We start from the raw sequence: 21,176 nt of genomic DNA, 5'->3' as shown, positions 1-21,176 counted from the left end.
GATCGAGGATTTTTTAGTCCTGGCTACACATCAGAATAACCTGAGGAATTTATTTATTTATTTGTCTGTTTATTTATTTAAGATTTTATTTTTTATTTATTTATTTGACAGAGAGAGACACAGCAAGAGAGGGAACACAAGCAGGGGGAGTGGGAAAGGGAGAAGCAGGCTTCCCGCAGAGCAGGGAGCCTGATGCAGGGCTCGATCCCAGGACCCTGGGATCATGACCTGAGCTGAAGGCAGACGCTTAACGACTGAGCCACCCAGGCGCCCCAACCTGAGGCATTTTAACAACAACAGAAAGCAAATGTCTACACCCTATTTCCAGAGGCTGATTTTACTGGATTGGGTTGAAGACCACTCCTTTATTAAGAGTCTTGTGCAACTTGCCTTCAGAATTTAACCATTCATATCCTCAACTGTTTCCTACAACTTTGTCCCCCCAGTACCTTACACAGTATTGAACACGTAGTAATAAAAATACCTGCAATGTGAAAGTATTTCTCAGATTCAGTGGCCAGCAAGCAAGAGGTAAATACTCTGTACAAAACACTTCTTTTTCAAAACTTTCACAGCAAAGCTACGTATTGGCTGTTTTATCTATGCTCCAAAGACTAAAAACACACTCAATAAAAAATTCTATCATAATACATTCTTGCAAAGGCAAAACTATAGGGAAAGAAAACAGATCAGGGATTGCCAAGTAGTCGGGGCGGTAAGGGGGGGTGACTAAAAAAGGGCCCTGGGGAATCTGGGGGATGATGGAACTGTTTATGTGTTGCTTACATGACTATATATGTTTGTCACAACTTGTAGAAGTACACACTGAAAAAGGTGAAGTTTATTTTTTGTAAATCCTACCTTAATTTTTTTTAAACAGGGAATAAACACCCAGCCACCCCATGTTATATTTTATATTCTTTTACCTCTGACACATGAACTGCAAGCACACTGTCTCCATTAGAGTCCTTTCTCTGGGGCTCTTTGATGGAACTCTCACTGAGAACCATATCTGAACCAAGTGTATGGGGCCTTGTCTCAAAGGAAACAACTGGAGCAACTGACGATATCTGAACCTTTTGAGATTCTTCTTCTTGATCATCGTTTCTGAAAAAGAAATTAGTATATATTCGAGTTTCAGAGTATGTATTAAAGTTCTATACTGAAACCAAGTGGACAACTACAGAGTAATGTTTAGAGCTAAGTGAATCAAAGATTTAATGGTGTTCAAATTTCTAAACTATATTTAATGCAACAGAACTCCCTTTTTCCAGTCAAATTCTTGCAGTTATAGCTAATGACTATAGTTGAAACATAATATAACCCAAATCCCAGAATCTCTCTTTTACCTTTCAGTTAGATTTGCTTCTTGAGAAATAGTCTCTTCAATACCATGTTCACAAGCCAATTTGCTCTGCTCCTTATTCTCTGCTGTTGTAAGTGATCCAAGGTTTTCATCTTGTAATTCCGTTGCTTCAGAAGCATTTTTCTCAGTTTCTTAAACAAAGAACACACTTAAGATATAGTCCAAAACAGTACAGCTAAAACTGCCATATTAGAAATATGTTCTCTCTTCAAAGACAGATCACTATATAGTGGCTCTTCCAAATTTCTCTTAATCCAAAAATCAAGCTTATTCACATGGCAGAAGAGTGGTCCTGGCCAATGAGATTTTTGATGCAAATGATTAACGAATCCTACACTGCACATATTTCACTTGTGGCTGCCACAGTTTTATGTCCACTCGATGGTGACGGCAGTGTAATTACAACCCCATATACAAAAAAGTTTAGAAGTGGGTACACATGAGGTCTGGCTAGTTCCACCTTGGGCAAAGTTGGGGAGGGAGCTATTCTAAAAAGAATATCACAAAGAAGAAAAAAATGACTTCTACATAAAAAGAGTTACCTTCAAATCGCTCTCAAAATACCAACAGCATTTATCATAAAACTAGACCAAATAATACTAAAATTTGTATGGAACCACCAAAAAGACTCTGAAGAGTCAAAGTAATCTTGAGAAAGAAAAACAAAGGTAAGAGGTATCACAATTCCAGATTTCAAGATCTAATATAAAACTACAGTAATCAAAACAATACCGTACTGGCACAAAAACAGATCAATGGAAGAAAATAGAGTCCAGAAATAAATCCACACTTATATGGTCAATTAATCTAGGACAAAGGAGGCAAGAATATACAATGGGTAAAAGACATTCTCTTCAATAAATGGTGCTGGGAAAACTGGACAGCTACATGCCAAAGAACGAAACTGGACAACTTCCTAACTCCATATACAAAGAATAAACTCAATATGGATTAGAGATCTAAATGTGAGACCAAACCATAAAAATCCTAGAAAAAAACACAGGCAATAATTTCTCTGACGTCAGCTGTAGCAACATTTTTCTAGATATGTCTCCATAGGCAAGGGAAACAAAAGCAAAAATAAACTACTGGGACTAAATCAAAATAAAAAGCTTTACACAGCAAAGGAAACATCCACAAAATGAAAAGGCAACCTACTGATTAGGAGAAAATATTTGCAAATGATACATCTGATAAGGAGTTTGTATCCAAAATATATAAAGAATTTATGTAACACCAAAAAACAAAACAATACGATTAAAAAATGGGCACAGATGGGGTGCCTGGGTGGCTCAGTTAGTTAAATGTCTGACCGCTGATCTCAGTTCAGATCTTGATCTCAGGGTCATGAGTTCAAGCCCTGCACTGGGCTCCATGCTGGGCATGGAGCCTATTTAAAAAAAAACAAAAAAACAAAAAAAGAGGCACAGGACCTGCATAGACTTTCTTCAAAAGAAGATATACAGATGAACAACAGACATATGAAAAGATGCTCAACATAACTAATCATCAGAGAAATGCAAATCAAAACCACAAGATATCACAACCAAAATGGCTAAATACAAAAAAAAACAAAAGAAGAAGAAATAACAAGTGTTAATAGGATATAAAGAAAAAGGAACCCTTGTGCACTAATGGTAGGAATATAAATTGGTTCAGCCACTGAAGAAAATAGTAGGGATGTTTTTCCAAAAATTAAAAATAAAAATTCCATATGGTTGAATAAATTCCAGTACTAGGTATTTACACAAAGAAAATGAAAACACTAATTCAAAAGATATTTGTACCACCCTGATATTTAGTGCAGCATTATTTACAATAGTCAAGATATGGAAGCAACCTAAGTGTCCATCAGTACATGAATGGATAAGGAAGATGTGATACACGAAATGGAATGTGACAATGCCATTAAAAGGTTGAGATTGGGCTGTTTGTGACAACATGGATGGACCTAGAAGGTATTATGTTAAGTGAAGTAAGTCAAACAGAGAGACAAATACCGTATGATTTCACTCATATATGGAACCTTAAGAAAGCAAATGAATAAACAAACAAAGAGCACATTCAGACCTATAAATACAAAGAACAAACTGATGGCTTCCAGAGGGGAGGGAGTAGGAGGACAGACACAGTGGGAGGAGAGTGGGAGGTACAGGCTTCCAGTTATGGAATGAGTAAGTCATGGGAATAAAAGGCAGAGCATAAGGAATAGTCAATGGTATTGTAACAGCACTGTATAGTGACAAATGGCAGCTCTGCTTGTGGTGAGCACAGCACAGTGTACAAACCTGTTCAATCACTATGCTGTATACCTGAAACTAATGTAACGCTGTGTGTCAACCACACTCAAATAAAAACAAATTTTTAATAAAATAAAAAAGGTAACTTCAGCCTGCACCCTGAAATAGCTTCTGGGTATTTCTGAACTCAGAGTAAATTAACTAACTGAATCATAAGCATTGCTGGTTGAAAGGAAATCCCAGAAATCAGGAACCCCAAAACACGGCAAAGATGATGCTAACTATCCAGATCGTCTACCTGTAGGGCTTAAGACAATCTAGACAGCCTACTACATACACTGTTTTTCCCGCTCTTACTAGCATGTGAAGGGGCTGGGCCCTTAACAGGGAGGGGAAGTGGAAAAGGAAGTAGGAGTAGAATTCAACATGTATAGCACAATCTAGTGAAGCCATTAAAAACACGAAAGAGAACAGTATGTAATCATATAGAAAGATCTTTTTCAATATACTAATCTTTAAAAACAGAGTGCTACTGGGGCACCTAGATGGCTCAGTCCGTTAAGTGTCTGCCTTTGGCTCAGGTCATAATCTCAGGGTCCTAGGATTAAGTCCCATGTCAGGCTCTCTGCTCAGCAGGGAGTCTGCTTCTCCCTCTGTGCTCTCTCTCCCTCCCTCACTCTCAAATAAATAAATGAAATCTTTAAAAACCGAGTGCTACTATATAAAGAACTCAATAATAAAAAAACGAGTATCCCAATTTAAAAATGAGCACAGATTGGGGCACCTGGGTGGCTTAGTCGGTTAAGTATCTGACTCTTGATCTCAGCTCAGGTCTTGATCTCAGGGTTGTGAGTTCAAGCCCCGCGTTGGGCTCCACGCTGGGCACTGGGCGTGGAGCCTACTTAGAAAAAAATAAAACAAAATTAAAAAAAAATGAGCACAGACATGAACACATGTCTCTAAATAAAATATATAAATAAGCACATTAAAAGATACTCAGTATCATTGGTCATGAAAGAAATACAAATCCAAATCAGGAGATACCACTTCAAGCTAACTAGACTATCTAATAACAAGAGTCAGAGAGGATACAGAGAAACTAAAACCCTCACAGAATGTTGGTGAAAAGACACAACGTTGGACCACCTGGATGGCTCAGTTGGTAGAGCATGTGACTCTTGATCTCAGGGTTTTTCAGGGTTTTAAGTTCAAGCCCCACATGGGGTACAGAGATTACTTAAAAATAAAACAAAACAAACAAAAATCTAAAAAAAAAGAAAGAAAAAAAAGAAAATACAAAATGTTACTACTTCTTTTTTTTAAAGATTTTATTTATTTATTTGTCAGAGACAGAGAGAGACAGAAGGAGCACAAGCAGGGGGAGCGGCAGGCAGAGGGAGAAGCAGGATTCCCGCTGAGCAGGGAGCCCGATGTGGGACTCGATCCCAGGATCCTGGGATCATGACCTGAGCCGAAGGCAGATGCTTAACCGACTGAGCCACCCAGGCGTCCCATGTTGCTACCACTTTTGAAACAGTCTGGTAGTTCTTCAAAAAGTTAAACAAAGAATTACCATATATTCCAGCAATTCCACTTGTAAATCCAAGACAAATGAAAACTTATGTCCACACAAAATCTTACATATGAATGTTCTTAGCACCATTACTTAAAACAGCCAAAAAACAGAAAACAACCTAAATGCCCTGAATGGATAAACAAAATGTAGTATGATGGAATATTTGGCAAGAAAAAGAAATATTTGACACATGCTACAACATAGATGAGCCTTGAAAACATGCTAAAAGAAACCAGACACAAAAGGCCACATATTATATGATTCCATCTATATGAAACGTCCAAAATAGGCAAAGCTACAGAGACGAAGTAGATCAGTGGTTGCCTAGGGCTGGGAAGGGTTGAAGGATGTGGGAAGTGGCTACTAATGGTGAAGGTTACACAACTTGAGGAATATACTAAATGCCACTCAAGTATACACTTCATATGGGTTAACTGTATGGTATACAATTATTTCAGTAAAACTGTTATTTTTAAAAGTACTGAACAAGGGGTGCCTACTTAACGCAGTAGGTTAAGCATCCAACTCTTGGTTTCAGCCCAGGTCATGATCTCAGGGTCATGGAATCAAGCCCTGCATGGGGCTCCAGGCTCAGCCCAGAGTCGGCTTGCAACTCTCTCTTCTTCTCCCTCTCCACGAGGTACTCTCTCTCTCAATCTTAAAAAATAAGTAAATAAATAAATGTGCTAAACAGTATATATGATATAGTTTGCTTATAATTTTGTTCTTTCTGAAAGGAGTAACATGTATTTATATACGTGTGTGTGTGTGTGTGTGTGTGTGTATTAATGTATCTATGTACACACACAGCCCCACATTTAGATGCTTATGTTTATAAAACACTTCTGGAAGTCCACAATAAAAACTTAATGGCAGTTTACCGCTAGACATGAGATTAGGGGACTAGGAACCAAACAAGTTTATTAAATTTTATACCTTATGGGCAATGTCTTATTTTTTGCCACATGCATGTATAGCTTTCTAAAAAATGTTTGCTTGAATATTCATGTACACAGACACACATAAAAAATACCTATGAAGAAAACATTAAGTAAATACAGTTAACCCTTGAACAACATGGGGGTTAAGGGCACAAACTTTCCATGCAGTAGAAATTCTGCATATCCGATTCCCAAAAAAACCTAACTACTAATAGTCTACTGTTGACCAGATAGATGCCTTACGGGTGACTTAAACAGATTAACATATATTTTTTAAGTTACATGTATTAGATACTGTATTCTTACAATAAAGTAAGCTAGAACAAATAAAATGTTATTAAGAAAATCATTAAGGAAGAGACGCCCAAGTAGCTCAGTCGGTTAAGCAACTGCCTTTGGCTCAGGTCATGATCTCAGGGTCCTGGGATCAAGCCCTGCATGGGGCTACCTGCTCAGCGGGAAGTCTGCTTCTCCCTCTCAGTCTCCCTCTCTCTCAAATAAATATTTTAAAAAAAGAAAAGAAAATCATAAGGAAGAGAAAATACATTTATAGGACTGTACTATGTTTATAAAAAAAATTCCATTTATAATTAAGTGTAAGCTTATATGCAAGAGGTATCTGGATGTTCTTTGTACTATTTCTTATTCTTGTAAGTTTTCTGTAACTTTGAAATTATTTCCAAATAAAATATATTTTAAAAGTTAAAAAGAAAAAAAAAATCCATTGTATAGGGGCACCTGGGTGGCTCAGGTAGTTAAGCGTCCAACCCTTGATTTCAGCTTGGGTCATGATCTCAGGGTCAATATCAAGCCCCGCATCAAGCTCCACGCTCAGCATGGAGTCAGCTTGGAATTCTCGCTCTCCCTCCCCACTCGCCGTCCCCTCTTTGGCTCTTAATTAATTCTTTTTTAAAAATCCACGTACAGTGGACCCATGCAGTTCAAACCCATGTTATTTTGGGTCAACTAAATAGAAAATAATAATGATGAATGAAGCTAGTTGACGGATTTATTGGTATTTCTTTTATAGCTCATTCTACTTTTTGAAACTCTTTAATACTAAATTAAAATAATTTTAACTGAATATTCCATTTGAAATGCAAATGCAACTTCTCCTGTAAAAGTAATTTTGTAGCTGTTTAAGGGAACGTAATTTACCTCTTTGACTTTCTACTACTTCTCCTTTGTTTACAAACACACTGGGAACTTCCTGATGAACACCAAACCTGTTGGTCCCTGAAGTCTCAAGATTTGGTTTAGGCTTGGCAAATCTACTTCTCATTCTCAAATTACCAGTCACTTCAGAAGTTGTATTCCTAGAAAAAGATGGGAAGAAAGAAATTCATCAACCATGTAATAACTATCTCTCTCACCTTCATACATTCTGATACAGTTATGTGCCACCTTCTCAGGTGCCACAATATCTGTAAGTGTTCATTTTTTAATGCTGAAAACATAGAGTGGTAAATTTTACTGACAGTCTAGAGAAGGGAAGAGAATCTGGACCATGTTTGTAAAATAGAGACCATATTTACATAAAAAACTATTTCATTAAAGCTTCAAAGATGCACATACTACATTTACTTTAATATGCAAACCATTAGGGGCACCTGGCTGGCTCAGTGAGTAGAGGATGTGGCTCTTGATCTCAGGGTCCTGAGTTCAAGCCCCATGGTGGGTGTTGAGTATACATTAAAAAAGTAAATTAAAAAAAAAAATGCAAACCACGGGCAACTGGGTGGCTCAGTCAGTTGAGTGTCTGCCTTTAGCTCAGGTCATGATCCCAAGGTCCTAGGATTGAGCCTCATGTCAGGCTCTCTGCTCAGTGGGGAGTCTGCTTATCCCTCTTCCTCTGCCCCTCCCCATGCTCATGCTCACTCTCTCTCAAATAAATAAATAAAATCTTAAAAAAAAAAAAAGCAAACCATTAAACTAAAATCAAACCAGCCTACCCTCACTTTGAAGACTGAGAAACTGGAGCACCTGGGTGGCTCAGTCAGTTAAGTGTCTGCCTTCTGCTGAGGTCATGATCCCTGAGTCCAAGGATTGAGCCCCATGTCAGGCTCCCTGCTCAGCAGGGAATCTGCTTCTCTCTCTCCCTCTGCCTCTCCCCCTGCTCCTTCTCTCTCTCTCTCTTGCTCACACTCTCTCTCAAATAAAATCTTTAAAAAAATAAAGGCTGGGAAATTAGCAGTGCCTACTTTACACTTACACAAGTATTACTCAAAAGCTATCAACTAAATTGATAGTTGGTTTAAATGTATTTATTAATTGAATACTATAAAACTCAAGAGTTTAATAAAGCAAAACAAACCTGGTTGATACAGCGTTTTCCTTTACTTTCTCCACTAAACCAATTTCTTCTTTAGTACTTTGCTCTTCCAATACAATCTTGTTTTCTTCTAATGAAGAAGGAGATGTACTATTGACAGGTGAAGAAAGCTCCTGACATTCACGAACAATTTTGTGATTTACATTATCTGGGCTAAAAGGAACACAGCTTTTATCCTTTGAATGAACATCAAGAAGTATACATACTCCTATTACAGAAAAGAACAGAAAATTAAAATTGACCCAATACAAGTAGATGTCCAAAGTAAATAAATCCCTCAACATTAAGCAACTGTAAAATTCTATATTATTTTTAAAGTTTACTCTTTTTGGTTCTGAATTTAAATATATGATCAGGGCGCCTGGATGGCTCAGTCAGTTAAAGGTCATGATCTCAGGGCCCTGGGATCGAGCCCCACAGTGGGCTCCCTGCCCAGCAGGGAGTCTGCTTCTCCCTCTGCCCCTCCCCCCCACTCATGTGTGTGCTCTCTCTCTCTCTCAAAAATCTTAAAAAAAAAATATATGATCATATAGTTTATGCCAGAGATCTGACTTGTTCTAAGCCTAATAATTCTTACAGACTAGAATTTTTCTGCTATTAGAAATAAAAATGAGGGATGCCTGGGTGGCTCAGTCAGTTGGGCATCTGCCTTTGGCCCAAGTCATGATCCCAGAGTCCTGGGATCATGTCCTGCTTCGCCTCTCCCTCTGCCTGTGCTCTCCCTGCTTGTGCTCTCTCTGAAAAATACATAATAATAAAATTAAAAAAAAAAAAAGTAAAAATGAATCTGTTACCTTGACTAACTACATAGCCTCAAATGAGTTTCAAGACAGGATCACCTTCATTTACAAATTTTTAAAACTCGTTTTTATGTACTAGAGATTTATGACAGGCTCCAAAGCAATCCTCTGCCATTGAGAAAGGAGCCGTATTCAGACACCTGCCTGGCTCAGTCAGTAGAACATGTGACTCTTGATCTTGGGGTCATGAGTTCAAGCCGCTCATTGGGTATATATTTTACTCAAAAAAAAAAAAAGAGAGAGAGAGAGCGCGCGCGCACGAGAGAGAAATGAGACTGTGTAAGGAACACAGACCAGAAAATTTACTGTATGGGGACTAATATAACATAATAAAAAAAAATTTCCTGATAAATATATAGTTATGGGCCTAGAAGTCTAACACCTAAAATAAATGGCAGGCCACTCATCTCCAGACAAAATAATTAACAGGAATATAATTAACTATCCATTTAGTAGACTTAAAATGGAAGGTATTCCATAAGGTCAGCCTAAAATACTGTGAAAATCTAGGTTGACCTATCTTTTGGCTCAGTCCAAACTAACAGAATAGTCGCAATTAAATTAGTTCAATGATTGTCTGCTATTGTCCCTTCATACTATATGTGATTATCAGGTTAACTGTGAAGACAATCCAAAGCAGAAGCTCCTTTGCTAAAGAAACATGTGTCAAGTGATCAGTGATCAATGAGCTCAGTTAACCAATGTTTATGATGAGAAAAGTAAAGGACTCACTAGATTATTCCAGGAATACAAAGTTTTCTTAATAAACCAAGTGCACTATTTTGAGATGGTGGCCACTACATCTAAAGCGACTAAGTTAGACGGAACAATGCACACATGTTACCTTTCTCTGGACAAAAACAAAGTTGGCAATGCCTACTTCAAATGTAAAAGGCCGGTACTGACTTATTACTCAACTACAGGTATAATTTCTTAAAAGTTGTATTTTAAGAGGTTTTTTCCAGTAGGACTTAACTTTCATTCTTACCATCACTCTGTTCTGTACCGATCTCTGATTGCAACACTAGATCTCCCATTGTAAGTAAAGTTATAGCAGCTTCAGTGCTTCCATCGTTGGTACCTTGTGAGGAAATATACCAACATTAAAACAGAAAAATGAAGCTGGAAATTGAAGTTTGCTTACTTAGAAAACATTTTTAATTCAAGTATTTATCCTTTGGAACAAGTTTCAATGTCCTGCATACCACTAATTCCTCACTAGAGCAGTGTTTGGTTACTACAAAAAAAGAAATCATTGTTAGCTTTTACTCATTGAAAATGCCTCCCTCCTATTAAATAACTTAATACCTTCAAAGAAAATATATCTGTGCAAATCAGAGGAGGGGAAATAAGTAATATTTCTTTATTAAACATTTAACTCTTAACTCACTTCAAAAGGTAATTATTCCAAGAATCCAAGTTTCTCCTGGAGATAACATATTCAACAGTTAAAACTTTTTCTTCAACTCTCCAGTGAAATTACTCATTTGCTAACTAACACCAATACTGAATCACTTTGTTAGTGTTAACTAAGTAGTTTTAGCAGTTTCCTTATTAACAGTTACCTGTTTCATCTTGGGTATGTTCACCTGTGTTGATTTCCTAAAAGAGGAAAAATAAGCAATGTCTTATGTATTTTCCCAAATATAGGTTCTGTGTCTCAAAAACCATGTTTTACAGTTCCTCAATGTTTTGATTACAAAGAAGTGGAAACTGTTTTTTCCCTATACAATTATTCATTAACATTTCATACAGAAATAATTTAAAAGCCAAGTTATTTTGTCTCTTGCTCCTTATTTTACCTTTTCCTTGTATGACATGCAAATTTTTAACTCTAATCATATAGCATTTACCATGTGCACCTACTGTTCTTAATTTACTTCTTCACTTTCATAATCCTTCAACTTCAGTCATATCTGCCATAGTTTTAAACCAGTGGAAACCAAAGACTTAAGAATACTGCCAATTTTTTAATTAGGTTAGTGAAAACTTAAATGAATTTTAACAAATGAAGAAGTTACAAGATTTATGTCCAATATGACATCATAAGGAGCTCTGCTGACCCTATTAAACACAAACATGTAAAGCCTCTGGAAATGGACCTAAGGCGAAAGAAACACCTTTTTGAGAAAACTGATGAAAATACAGTAACAAAGCGGAGAGACTGTGGTATTTGAACTAAGACTGCTCTCTCCCCCTCCTTCTTCTCAGCTCAGTGAAGCAGAGACCCCACCTCAGAACCTGCAACCAAGAAAATAGGGTCTTTTCTCCTTACCAGCCCCAGCTGCAGGGCTTTCTTCCTAGGAAGAACAGAACTTCAGCTCCTGACACCACAAGAATCTGGTGTCAGATTTGTAATCGAAAATAGAATTATTATGAACTTGCACATAAAAAAAAAACTCAATAAAATACCAGCAAACCAAATCCAGCAACATATAAAAATTGCAGGCCACAGCCAAGTAGGATTTATCCCAGGGATGTAATTTTTTATTTAACATCAAAATTCAATGTAATACATCATATCAATACAATAAAAAGGTAAAATCACCTGATCATCTCAATAGATGCAGAAAAAGCGTATGACAACTTCCAACACCCTTTCATGATAATACTGTCATGCAAACTAGGGAAAGACTAGAACTTCTTCAATTTGATAAAAATAAAACATCTATGGAAAGTCCACAGCTAACATCAAACTTAATGGTGAAAGACTGAATACTTTCCTCTAAGACCAGTAATGAGACAAAAATGCTCACTCTTGCCACTTTTGTTCACCAGTGTACTGGAGGTTCTAGCAAGGGCAATTTGGCAAGCAATAGAAATAAAAGACATCCAGATTGAAAAGTATCGTAAACTGGGGCTCCTTGGGTGGCTCAGTCAGTTCGTCTGCCTTCGGCTCAGGTCATGATCCCAAGGTCCTGGGATCCAGCCCCACATCAGGTTCCTTGCTCAGTGGGGAACCTGCTTCTCCCTCTCCCTCTCCCTCTGCCTGCCGCTCCCCCTTCTTGTGCTCTGTCAAATAAATAAAATCTTTAAAAAAAAAAAGGTAAAGTGTTGTATACTGAATTCTGTCACCCAGAAAGATATGTTGAATTCCTAACCCCAGTACCATGAATGTAACCTTATTTGGAAATAGGGCCTTTTTAGATGTAATAAAGTTAAGAGAAGGTCATACTAGATTAGGGTTGGCCCTATCCACTATGACAGGTGTCTTTAAAAGAAAAAAGTCACAGGGGCACCTGGGTGGCTCAGTCGTTAAGCGTCTGCCTTCGGCTCGGGTCATGATCCCAGGGTCCTGCGATTGAGCCCCGCATCAGGCTCCTCGCTCCACGGGAGGCCTGCTTCCCCCTCTCCCACTCCCTGCTTGTGTTCCCTCTCTCACTATATCTATCTCTGTCAAATGAATAAATAAAATCTTAAAAAAAAAAAAAGAAAAAGGTCACAGAGACACACATACAGGGAGATCACCATGTGGCAATGGAGGCAGAAATTGGAAATGTGCTGCCACAAACCAAGGAATGACAAGGACTGCTGACAACTGCCAGAAGGTAGGAGAAAGGCCTGAATGGTTTTTCCCTAAGAGCCTCCAGAAGGTGGCACCTTGATTTTGGAATTCTAGCCCCAGAACTATAAAAAAAATAACTTTCTGTAATTTTGAACCACCTAGTTCATGGAATTTTGTTATAGCAGCACTGAGAAACTAATACAGAAAGGCAGAAGTAGTTTGTCTCTATTCACATGTCATGATCTTATACGTAGAAATCCTAAGGAATCCACTAAAAAAAAAAAAACTATTAGAACTAAAGAGCTCACAATTCAGTACCAGTTTGTACATTTTAGAAGGCTTTTCACATTAACTGCCAATCTATATAATTTACAGTTTGACATGATGTGTTTGTTTAAAACAATTACAGAGTATAAACCCATTAAGGATCTGGGGGAAGAAAAGAAGCTTAATGTAGAACTAAGCTTTTAAAGTATGTTTTAGGGGCACCTGGGTGGCTCAGTTGGTTAAGCGACTGCCTTCAGCTCAGGTCATGATCCTGGAGTCCCAGGATCGAGTCCGCATCAGGCTCCCTGCTCAGCAGGGAGTCTGCTTCTCCCTCTGACCTTCCTCCCTCTCGTGCTCTCTCTCATTCTTTCTCTCTCAAATAAATAAATAAAATCTTTAAAAAAAAAGTATGTTTTATTTTTTAATTCTGGTCTTGGTGCAAATGTTAGTTATGCCTTATTCATATCACATTAGATCACCATGCTGTGACATGGTTTATATTCATGCTGCCCTAGATACTTTTGTAATTATTTGTTGCAAACTGTCACTATTAACTTTCTTTTATGTAAGTACTTTATAAAAGTTTCTTAAACTTTTGCTTATTTAATTTTGAATAAAAGCTAAATTCAAAAAAAAAAAAGAACTAAAGAGTTCAGCAAAGTTGCAGTACACAAGACCAATAATCAAAAATCAATTGTATTTTGGGGCGCCTGGGTGGCTCAGTCATTAAGCGTCTGCCTTTGGCTCAGGTCATGATCCCAGGGTCCTGGGATCGAGCCCCACATCAGGCTCCCTGCTTGGTGGGAAGCCTGCTTCTCCCTCTCCCACTCCCCCTGCTTGTGTTCCCTCTCTCGCTGTGTCTCTGTCAAATAAACAAATAAAAATCTTAAAAAAAAAAATCAATGTCAGTACAGAAGCTTGTATACAAATGTTTACAGCAGCATTATTTACAATAGCCAAAAGATGGAAACAACCTAAATGTCCATGAACACAAGAACAGATAAACAAAACGCAGTATTGTCTACATGGACTGTTATGTGACCACAAAAAGAATGAAGTACTGATACATGCTAGAACGTGGATGAACCTTGAAAAGAGTATGCTAAGTGAAAAAAGCCAGGCATAAAAGACCATACTGTATGAGTCAATTTATATGAAACATCCAGAATAGACAAATCTATAGAGACAAAAAGTAGATTACTGGTTACCTAACCCTGGGGAGGGCTGAGAGGAAATGGGGAGCAACTGCTTTGGGACATAAGGTTTCTTTTTGAGGTGACGAAAATGCTCTAAAATTGACTGTTACAATGATTGCACAATATCTATAAATATAGCAGAAACCAATGAATTGTACATTTTCAGTGGGTGACTTATTTGGTGTGTGAGCTATATCTTAAGTTGTTAAAAGGGGCACCTGGGCGGCTCAGTCGGTTAAGCATCTGCCTTCGACTCAGGTCATGATCCAGGGTCCTGGGATCAAGCCCCGCTTTGGGCTCTCTGCTCAGCAGGGAGTCCCCCTCTCCCTCTGTGCTCTCTCTCCCTCCCTCGCTCTCTCTCAAATAAATAAAATCTTTTTAAAAAAAACAATTAAAAAAATAAAGTTGTTGAAAAAGTATAATTCCCAATCTTCTTATCCAAAAACAAGAGAAAAACTAACCAAATAAGGAAGAGTACCAAACAAAATGCAACTAAATATATTTTAAGTAATTTATATTCAATATAGATTTAATGCAACAGAACTTTAACATAAGTTTATGAGGATCCTAAGAGTTATTCACGCGCACACACACAAAAATCAATGCCTTCCAAGTGAAATACAAAATCTATGAATTATTCACCAGTTTCTACTATTCATACTTACAGCTCCCTACATGAAAGAAATTAGTAAGAATGGCTTGTAAACTTAAAGATTTCAAAATAAATCTCCATTCTTTTGAAAGTAAACAGAGTTAAAAACAAAACATATTACAATGGATGCTTACAACAGATAATGCCTTCAAATTTTCTTCTTGTTTCATCTCCTGAGTAGTCACATCTGTGTTTGAGAGTGGATGTTCAACAACAGCTATGCCTATATCTGGTACATTCACAGTTATTTCAAGCTGTCAAAATGAGAAGTTTCATTATTTCATTTTGGCATACTACAGTCAGTAAAACAAAAATGACTAAGTAAAATAGAGTGTTAAACTGAATAAACAACCCACATTCATACACAATTAAAAACAAATATAGTAACTCGACATCAACTTGGCAAAGTAAAACATTTAAGCTTTGAGGGGTCTGTGATCCTTACAAATAGTAAACAGAATTTCCAAAGTAATCTTCTTAGTACCTAGCCTTTCACTTTCTACTATTCCCACTTTGTCTCTATGTTCCCATAATTTCTCTCATCAATCTGTGAATATTTATGGAGTGCTTCCTAAAAACTGGGCTACAGATACAAGGGTACAAAGCTGAAATAAAGCAAGTTTGGTCCCTGCCCTCAAGGAATTCACAATCTCACAAAAACAGACATGCAATTTTCTAACTATACACCATCTTCAGTGCTGTAATAAAGATGAGTTGAAAGCACTTTAAAAAGATTTACCGTACGTCCGCCCCTGCACCAAGGCAACTACCCTCTCCCACAACCCCATGATAGCCATGGCAATGGACACGTAAAAAACTGAATTCATTCACATTTACTCATGTAGTAGTCTTTTTGGTCATAGATCCCTATGATCTGGGGACTAAAGGACTAAGATTTATCTCCTAGACCATATACAAGACAATCTGGCTTCTAGTCTTTTATTTACAGAGAGGTAAGTATAAAAAACAATGATTCAATAGAAAGTGAGTAAAGAGTCAAGTATGAAAATCTGCCTTCATGATAGATATAATTACTATAGTAACACTTGTGCATTCTGTATCTGTTTTTTCAGAAGCAAATATTAGAGAAAAATCTTTGCTACTATCCTATAGGCCAGGGACGAATGAGAAAGTTAAAGTGATTTGAAAAAACCAAGTATTTTCTGAAGAGTTGGGAATGGATGACAAATGGAAATATTGTAGATATTCGAAAGTTGGCACTATCCAGTTTCAAAGCTTTATTTTTTTTAAACACCTTTACCGAGATAACGACTCACATACCAAGAATTCACCCATGTAAAGTATATAATTTGATGTTTTTAGAATATGCACAGATATGTGTAACCATCACCACAGTCACTTTTAGAACATTTTCATCACTTCAAAAATGAACCCCATATCCATTAGTTATCACTCTCTTAACCCCTCATCTCCAAATCCCTAAGCCAAACCACTAATCTACTTTCTATCTCTACAGATTTTCCTGTTTGAGACATTTCATATGAATGGATAATTATGTGATTATGTGATTCTTTTGCAACTGACTTCTTTCACTTAACAATGTGCCTTTCAACCAACAGAATCAGTAAAATACAAAACGTATAGCTAAATGAATTCTCATGCAGTGTTAACCAGGTGTCCTTGCAAAAAAATTAACTTTCCTTTTGCATTTTCTTGGTTTCAAATAAAACGTAAATTCACTATCTTCAACTTTGAACTTTCAGTTATAAGAAATTTCATTTTGCATCATTTTTATTTAATTTCAACCATTCTAACTCATTAACTTTATATCATCTAGTATGCGATTATTAACAGTGAATAAATAAACATGGTTGTGGACTTCCATTCATCATAAATGTGAAGTTACAGATTCAATAATCCATTAATTCTGGATTCAACATTACTTGAATTGGTTTAAGTTTCCTACTTCTTTCGTTATTATCATCACTACTACCTCAGTTAATTCCTAATTCTGTTGCAAATGACTCAGAAACAATCACAAATGCTTAATACAAAAGAGATGCAGTTGTGCTGCTCTTTAAGCCAAGTAAATTACTGAAAATTGAGGCAGAAACAAAGCTGGAATACTAGACCAAGAGGCAAAAAAGGAGCTCTTATAACAAAGTAAGTTGAAATATTATGTTCCTCCACCTCCTGTCCATTAAGATGGCTATTCTGAAAAATAAATAAAAGGGCTGGTGAGAATGTGGAGAAATCAGAACCCCTGTACACTACTGATAGGAAAGTAAAATGATACAACTGCTATGGAAACAGTATGGCGGTTTTTCAAAATAGTAAAAATTGGTGTACAATTTACCATATAATTCAGTGACTCCACTTTGAGGTATATCCCCAGAAGAATTGAGAACAGGGTTTAGAAGAGGTATTTGTACACCCATGTTCATAGCAGCACTCTCTGCAATAATAGCCAAAAGGTGGAAGCAACCCAACTGTCCACTGACAGATGAAAAGATAAACAAAATGTGGTATAACTACATGATTAAATACTATTCAACCTTAAAAAAAGACCATTCCGACACATGCTTCAATATGGATGAACCCTAACAACTTTATACTCAATGAAATAAGCCAGTTACAATGAGGACAGATACTGTATGATTCCAGTTACATGAAGTACCTAGAGTAATGTCATAAAGACGAAAGTAGAATGGTGTTTGCCATAGGCAAGAGGGGAGGAGGTAATGGGAAACTATCATTTAATGGGTACAGTTTTAGTTCTGCAAGACAAAAAAAGTTCTGTAGATTGGGACGGTGGTGATGGTGTAGCACAATAATATGAATGCACTTAATGCCGCTGAACTACACACTTAAAACGTGTGCTAAGATGATAAATTTTATGTGTATTTTACCAAAATTTTTAAAAAGAAAAAAATTTAAAAATGTCCCTTCTACATTCTCTACTAACCAGCCTCAGCCTATCAGAGAGTTAACAGAAAACACCTGCCAAAATGAAAAAGAAAAATGAATCAGAAAGTAGATTAAGCAGCCTCCACATACAAATGAAATTAGATTTCCATCCTTATTATTACAATGACTACCTCATGGTGGGCCTGGGTCACAGAGGTTAAATAATCACAGGAGGTTCCTTCTACTGGTTCCTTCAGATATCCCTCAGGCCTCAAACAAACTACATTTGTTAGAGGCTATTTAGAGAACAAACTTTTCAAATCTTAATAATCACTAAGAAGAAACAATGATACACTAAAAGAAAAAACAAGACAGAGTTCTAAGAATTCAAAAAACAAACTACCTCTTCCATCGTTTCCTCGATCTGAGCAGAAACAGGTTCAGGAGACCTGAGACCAATGGGAACAAACACTGGAGCTTTGTTTACTTCTTCTGGAGCAAGATGGTAACTTTCGTCTTCATAATCAGGCTCAAAATCTTCATCATCATCTTCATCTTCTTCCTGCGAAGCCCGAAGAGTCACCAGCGTGGCCTTGGAAGCTCGAGGTTCCTTCTTAAAGGTCTTACTTCGAACTCGTTTTGATCCACGCCCTCTGGTGACACTTGGTTTCATCTTGCGATGCATTCTCCTTCCACTATGATCTACCTCACACTCAGAAGCAGAAGAGACAGTTGCTCTTCGATCCAGACCAATTTTAGAGTAATTTGATTCTTTTAACAGCTGTGGAGAGCTGGATGTTTAATCAAAATAACAATTTAGTCATTACATGCACAAGGAGGATATTTTAATGAAATGGAAATTTCAGAATGAAATCAAACTTCAAGCCATTAAAATGAAAATGCCCACAACCCATAATGTCAAAAACTTACTCTGTGAAATGAAGAAAGAAATGTACTATTACTACTAGTTTCTTATTCAGAGTTCATTCTTAGTTATCTACCTACAAATTTTTCAGAGTAAGTTAATTCTGGGCCATTTTTTCCTTGCTATTTAAGTGAAAATGAGATACAAGGCTGGAAATTATTAGAAGAAAATGAGAAAAGGAAAATGGTCCCGTAAAACAAAATGAGCTCAAAAAGTGATACTACTGGGTAAACAGACTAGGTTAAAATAAAGAAAGGAAGGCAAAAAATCCATCAGAACAATGTTGTTTTCTAGAACTTAAGTTCTTTTCCACTCTCCTTAAAAACTACAGAACGTGAGTACCCTTCAGTTGTATTTGTGACCCCACTTGAACTAGCACTTTAATTACTTAGGTAATAGATACTACTCTTTGGTCAGGCTTCCGCTCAAGTCTAATATACTCAACATCCAGAAATTTTAACTGTAGGAAAGAAAAATCTTCCTAAGAACATCAGTAAAAGGTAAACTTTAGCAAATAAAAATCCTAAGTGGGAAAGGAACAGACCTGCAATTAACCAACAATCTACACTTCTGTTAACAGACCATCTTTTTACTCTACAAATAAGTTATGGCAGGACATCCATAAAATGTTATTTTTCTTATTCTGAAAGTATTTGTCAAATAAAACTTTACCTTGATAGTTTACTGAGACACTGCTCTTCAGCAACCGAAGACACAGATTTATCCCCTACAGTTTTTTCTCCGCTTCCTGATGGTCCAACTTCTGAAGGAGCATTGTTTTTGGCCAAAGAGGCCTCTGTGGAATCTACACAATCTTTTCTTGCTGAAACCTCCAAAGATGTCAGAAACTCAGCCTTTTCCTTAAATTTAAGAAGAAACAGCTAATATTACCATGGAAACAATCTTTATGATAATTTGGTTGAGTGGCTGGGCCTAAAGCTCTAAGCTTGCTTACACACACACACACACACACACACACACACACACACACACACACACACACACACACACACACACACACACACAGTGACTGGTTTCTAACTTTTTATAATATTAGAAAGTCACTCAATTTTTATAAAATTGGTTACAGTACAAAAGACAAAACTGTATTTTTTAAAATTTTCTCCTTCATGATCTTGACAAAACAGAGCCCACTGACAAAAAGTGTTTTTTTCAAACTTACTTTTTGAAGGAGATGAGTGTCAGAATCTCCTGGCTGCAGCAAATTATCTTCTGGCTTCCTTGCCTCACTCTGATCTGCTCTGTGTTTTTCTATGCCTGGTTCCTCTTTCTTACCATGTGCTCTTCCCAAATTTGGTTTAGCCTTTTGGAATTGCCTTCTTACCAAATGTGCTACACTGGGAACAGACCTTTTAGGTTCATGTCTAGAATGAAGTACAAATCATGATGAAAAACGAAAATCAGAATTCCTTATTGATAGGACAGCTGTTATATCAAACAATTTTGAACACAAACCAATACTATGTTCAAAGGACTATATATAAATTGGCTTTAAAACCAAGCACATAAAATGAAACCACACATGCTGATAAAAAGAATGTAAAAGCTTTTATAATTTCCATTTTCTGTACAGTCTGGAAAATAGTTTTCAGTAATATTAATCTTTTTTTACTTTCATTCATTGATTCTGGTGTGTAATGTCATGGTACTTTAAGTAATTTTCGGAGAAATAACTAGATATAAAAAAAAAGGCCAGTAGTTGAACATGGATTTCATAATGGTACTTTATACAAATATCTTCAACTGGGCTCTGAAGCATGAACAAATATACAATGGTCACAACATCCTTGATCCTTCTGGTTCAAGACCAGACTTAAAAGCCAGAGTCCATTCTCCCATCACAGACCTGTCAGTTTATGGAAAAGGGTTTAATGACAGCCAGTGTCATAGGACCTCAATATAATGATTTTATATCTGCCAAATCAGAAAAAGACAAGGTTTAACATTCGATAGAGTAGGTATAGCTCCCAAGACAACCCCTGAAGAGCTATCTTAAATTTTCCTGGAAACTATTTTAATAACTGGCAAGGATCTGAATTCTGAATTGGGAAGTTTAAAACTAATATAAACCTGGATATTATAAAGAAAATTAGGTATATAAGTATCTATCAGGAGTTCTCTGAAAGATTTATATTAAAGACTAATCTTAAGTAGTATTTCTAATAAATTAGTTACATTTCCAAATGTTCCAACTATGCTAAGCTCCTCCGGCAGTGAAACACAAGGAAGTTAACAGGAAATCCTAACAAGGTTATGACGCTGGCTAAATACATTCAAATGTAGGCCAATGTATTTAGGAAAATAGATTATATTTAATGTAAGCTATTTACAGTCAAGTGTGATTCTACAAAAGCAAGTAAAAATAAAATACATATATAAACCTAACATGCTACTTGAGTCAAAAAGGGACAAGACAATACTGGACTTAGGAACAATCTAATTTTAAAACTATAAAGATTTTTACTCTGAAGAAAGTATCAGTCATGA

General features: G+C 36.7%; 1 protein-coding gene across 1 annotated transcript in view; it reads right to left on the bottom strand.

Annotated features, from left to right (window-relative positions):
- Positions 1 to 21,176, bottom strand: part of BDP1 (BDP1 general transcription factor IIIB subunit) — an 87,179-nt gene that overhangs the window by 17,221 nt on the left and 48,782 nt on the right. Inside the window, exons 23-32 of the mRNA XM_028089637.2 lie at positions 19,852 to 20,053; positions 19,341 to 19,528; positions 18,147 to 18,534; positions 15,010 to 15,129; positions 10,821 to 10,857; positions 10,244 to 10,336; positions 8,438 to 8,663; positions 7,282 to 7,439; positions 1,350 to 1,497; positions 927 to 1,107 (exon numbers count right to left, since the gene is read on the bottom strand). Of these exons, the coding sequence (XP_027945438.1) occupies positions 927 to 1,107; positions 1,350 to 1,497; positions 7,282 to 7,439; positions 8,438 to 8,663; positions 10,244 to 10,336; positions 10,821 to 10,857; positions 15,010 to 15,129; positions 18,147 to 18,534; positions 19,341 to 19,528; positions 19,852 to 20,053 (1,741 nt within the window). The remainder of the gene's footprint in view (positions 1 to 926; positions 1,108 to 1,349; positions 1,498 to 7,281; positions 7,440 to 8,437; positions 8,664 to 10,243; positions 10,337 to 10,820; positions 10,858 to 15,009; positions 15,130 to 18,146; positions 18,535 to 19,340; positions 19,529 to 19,851; positions 20,054 to 21,176) is intronic.

This window comes from Eumetopias jubatus, unplaced genomic scaffold (genome assembly GCF_037043125.1).
Source record: "Eumetopias jubatus isolate StellerSeaLion01/CBP00866 unplaced genomic scaffold, mEumJub1_p1.0 scaffold_5, whole genome shotgun sequence".
In the NCBI taxonomy this organism is placed as follows: Eukaryota; Metazoa; Chordata; class Mammalia; order Carnivora; family Otariidae; genus Eumetopias; species Eumetopias jubatus.
Note: the sequence above shows the minus strand (reverse complement) of the source record. Positions and strands in the feature narration are given on the sequence as shown.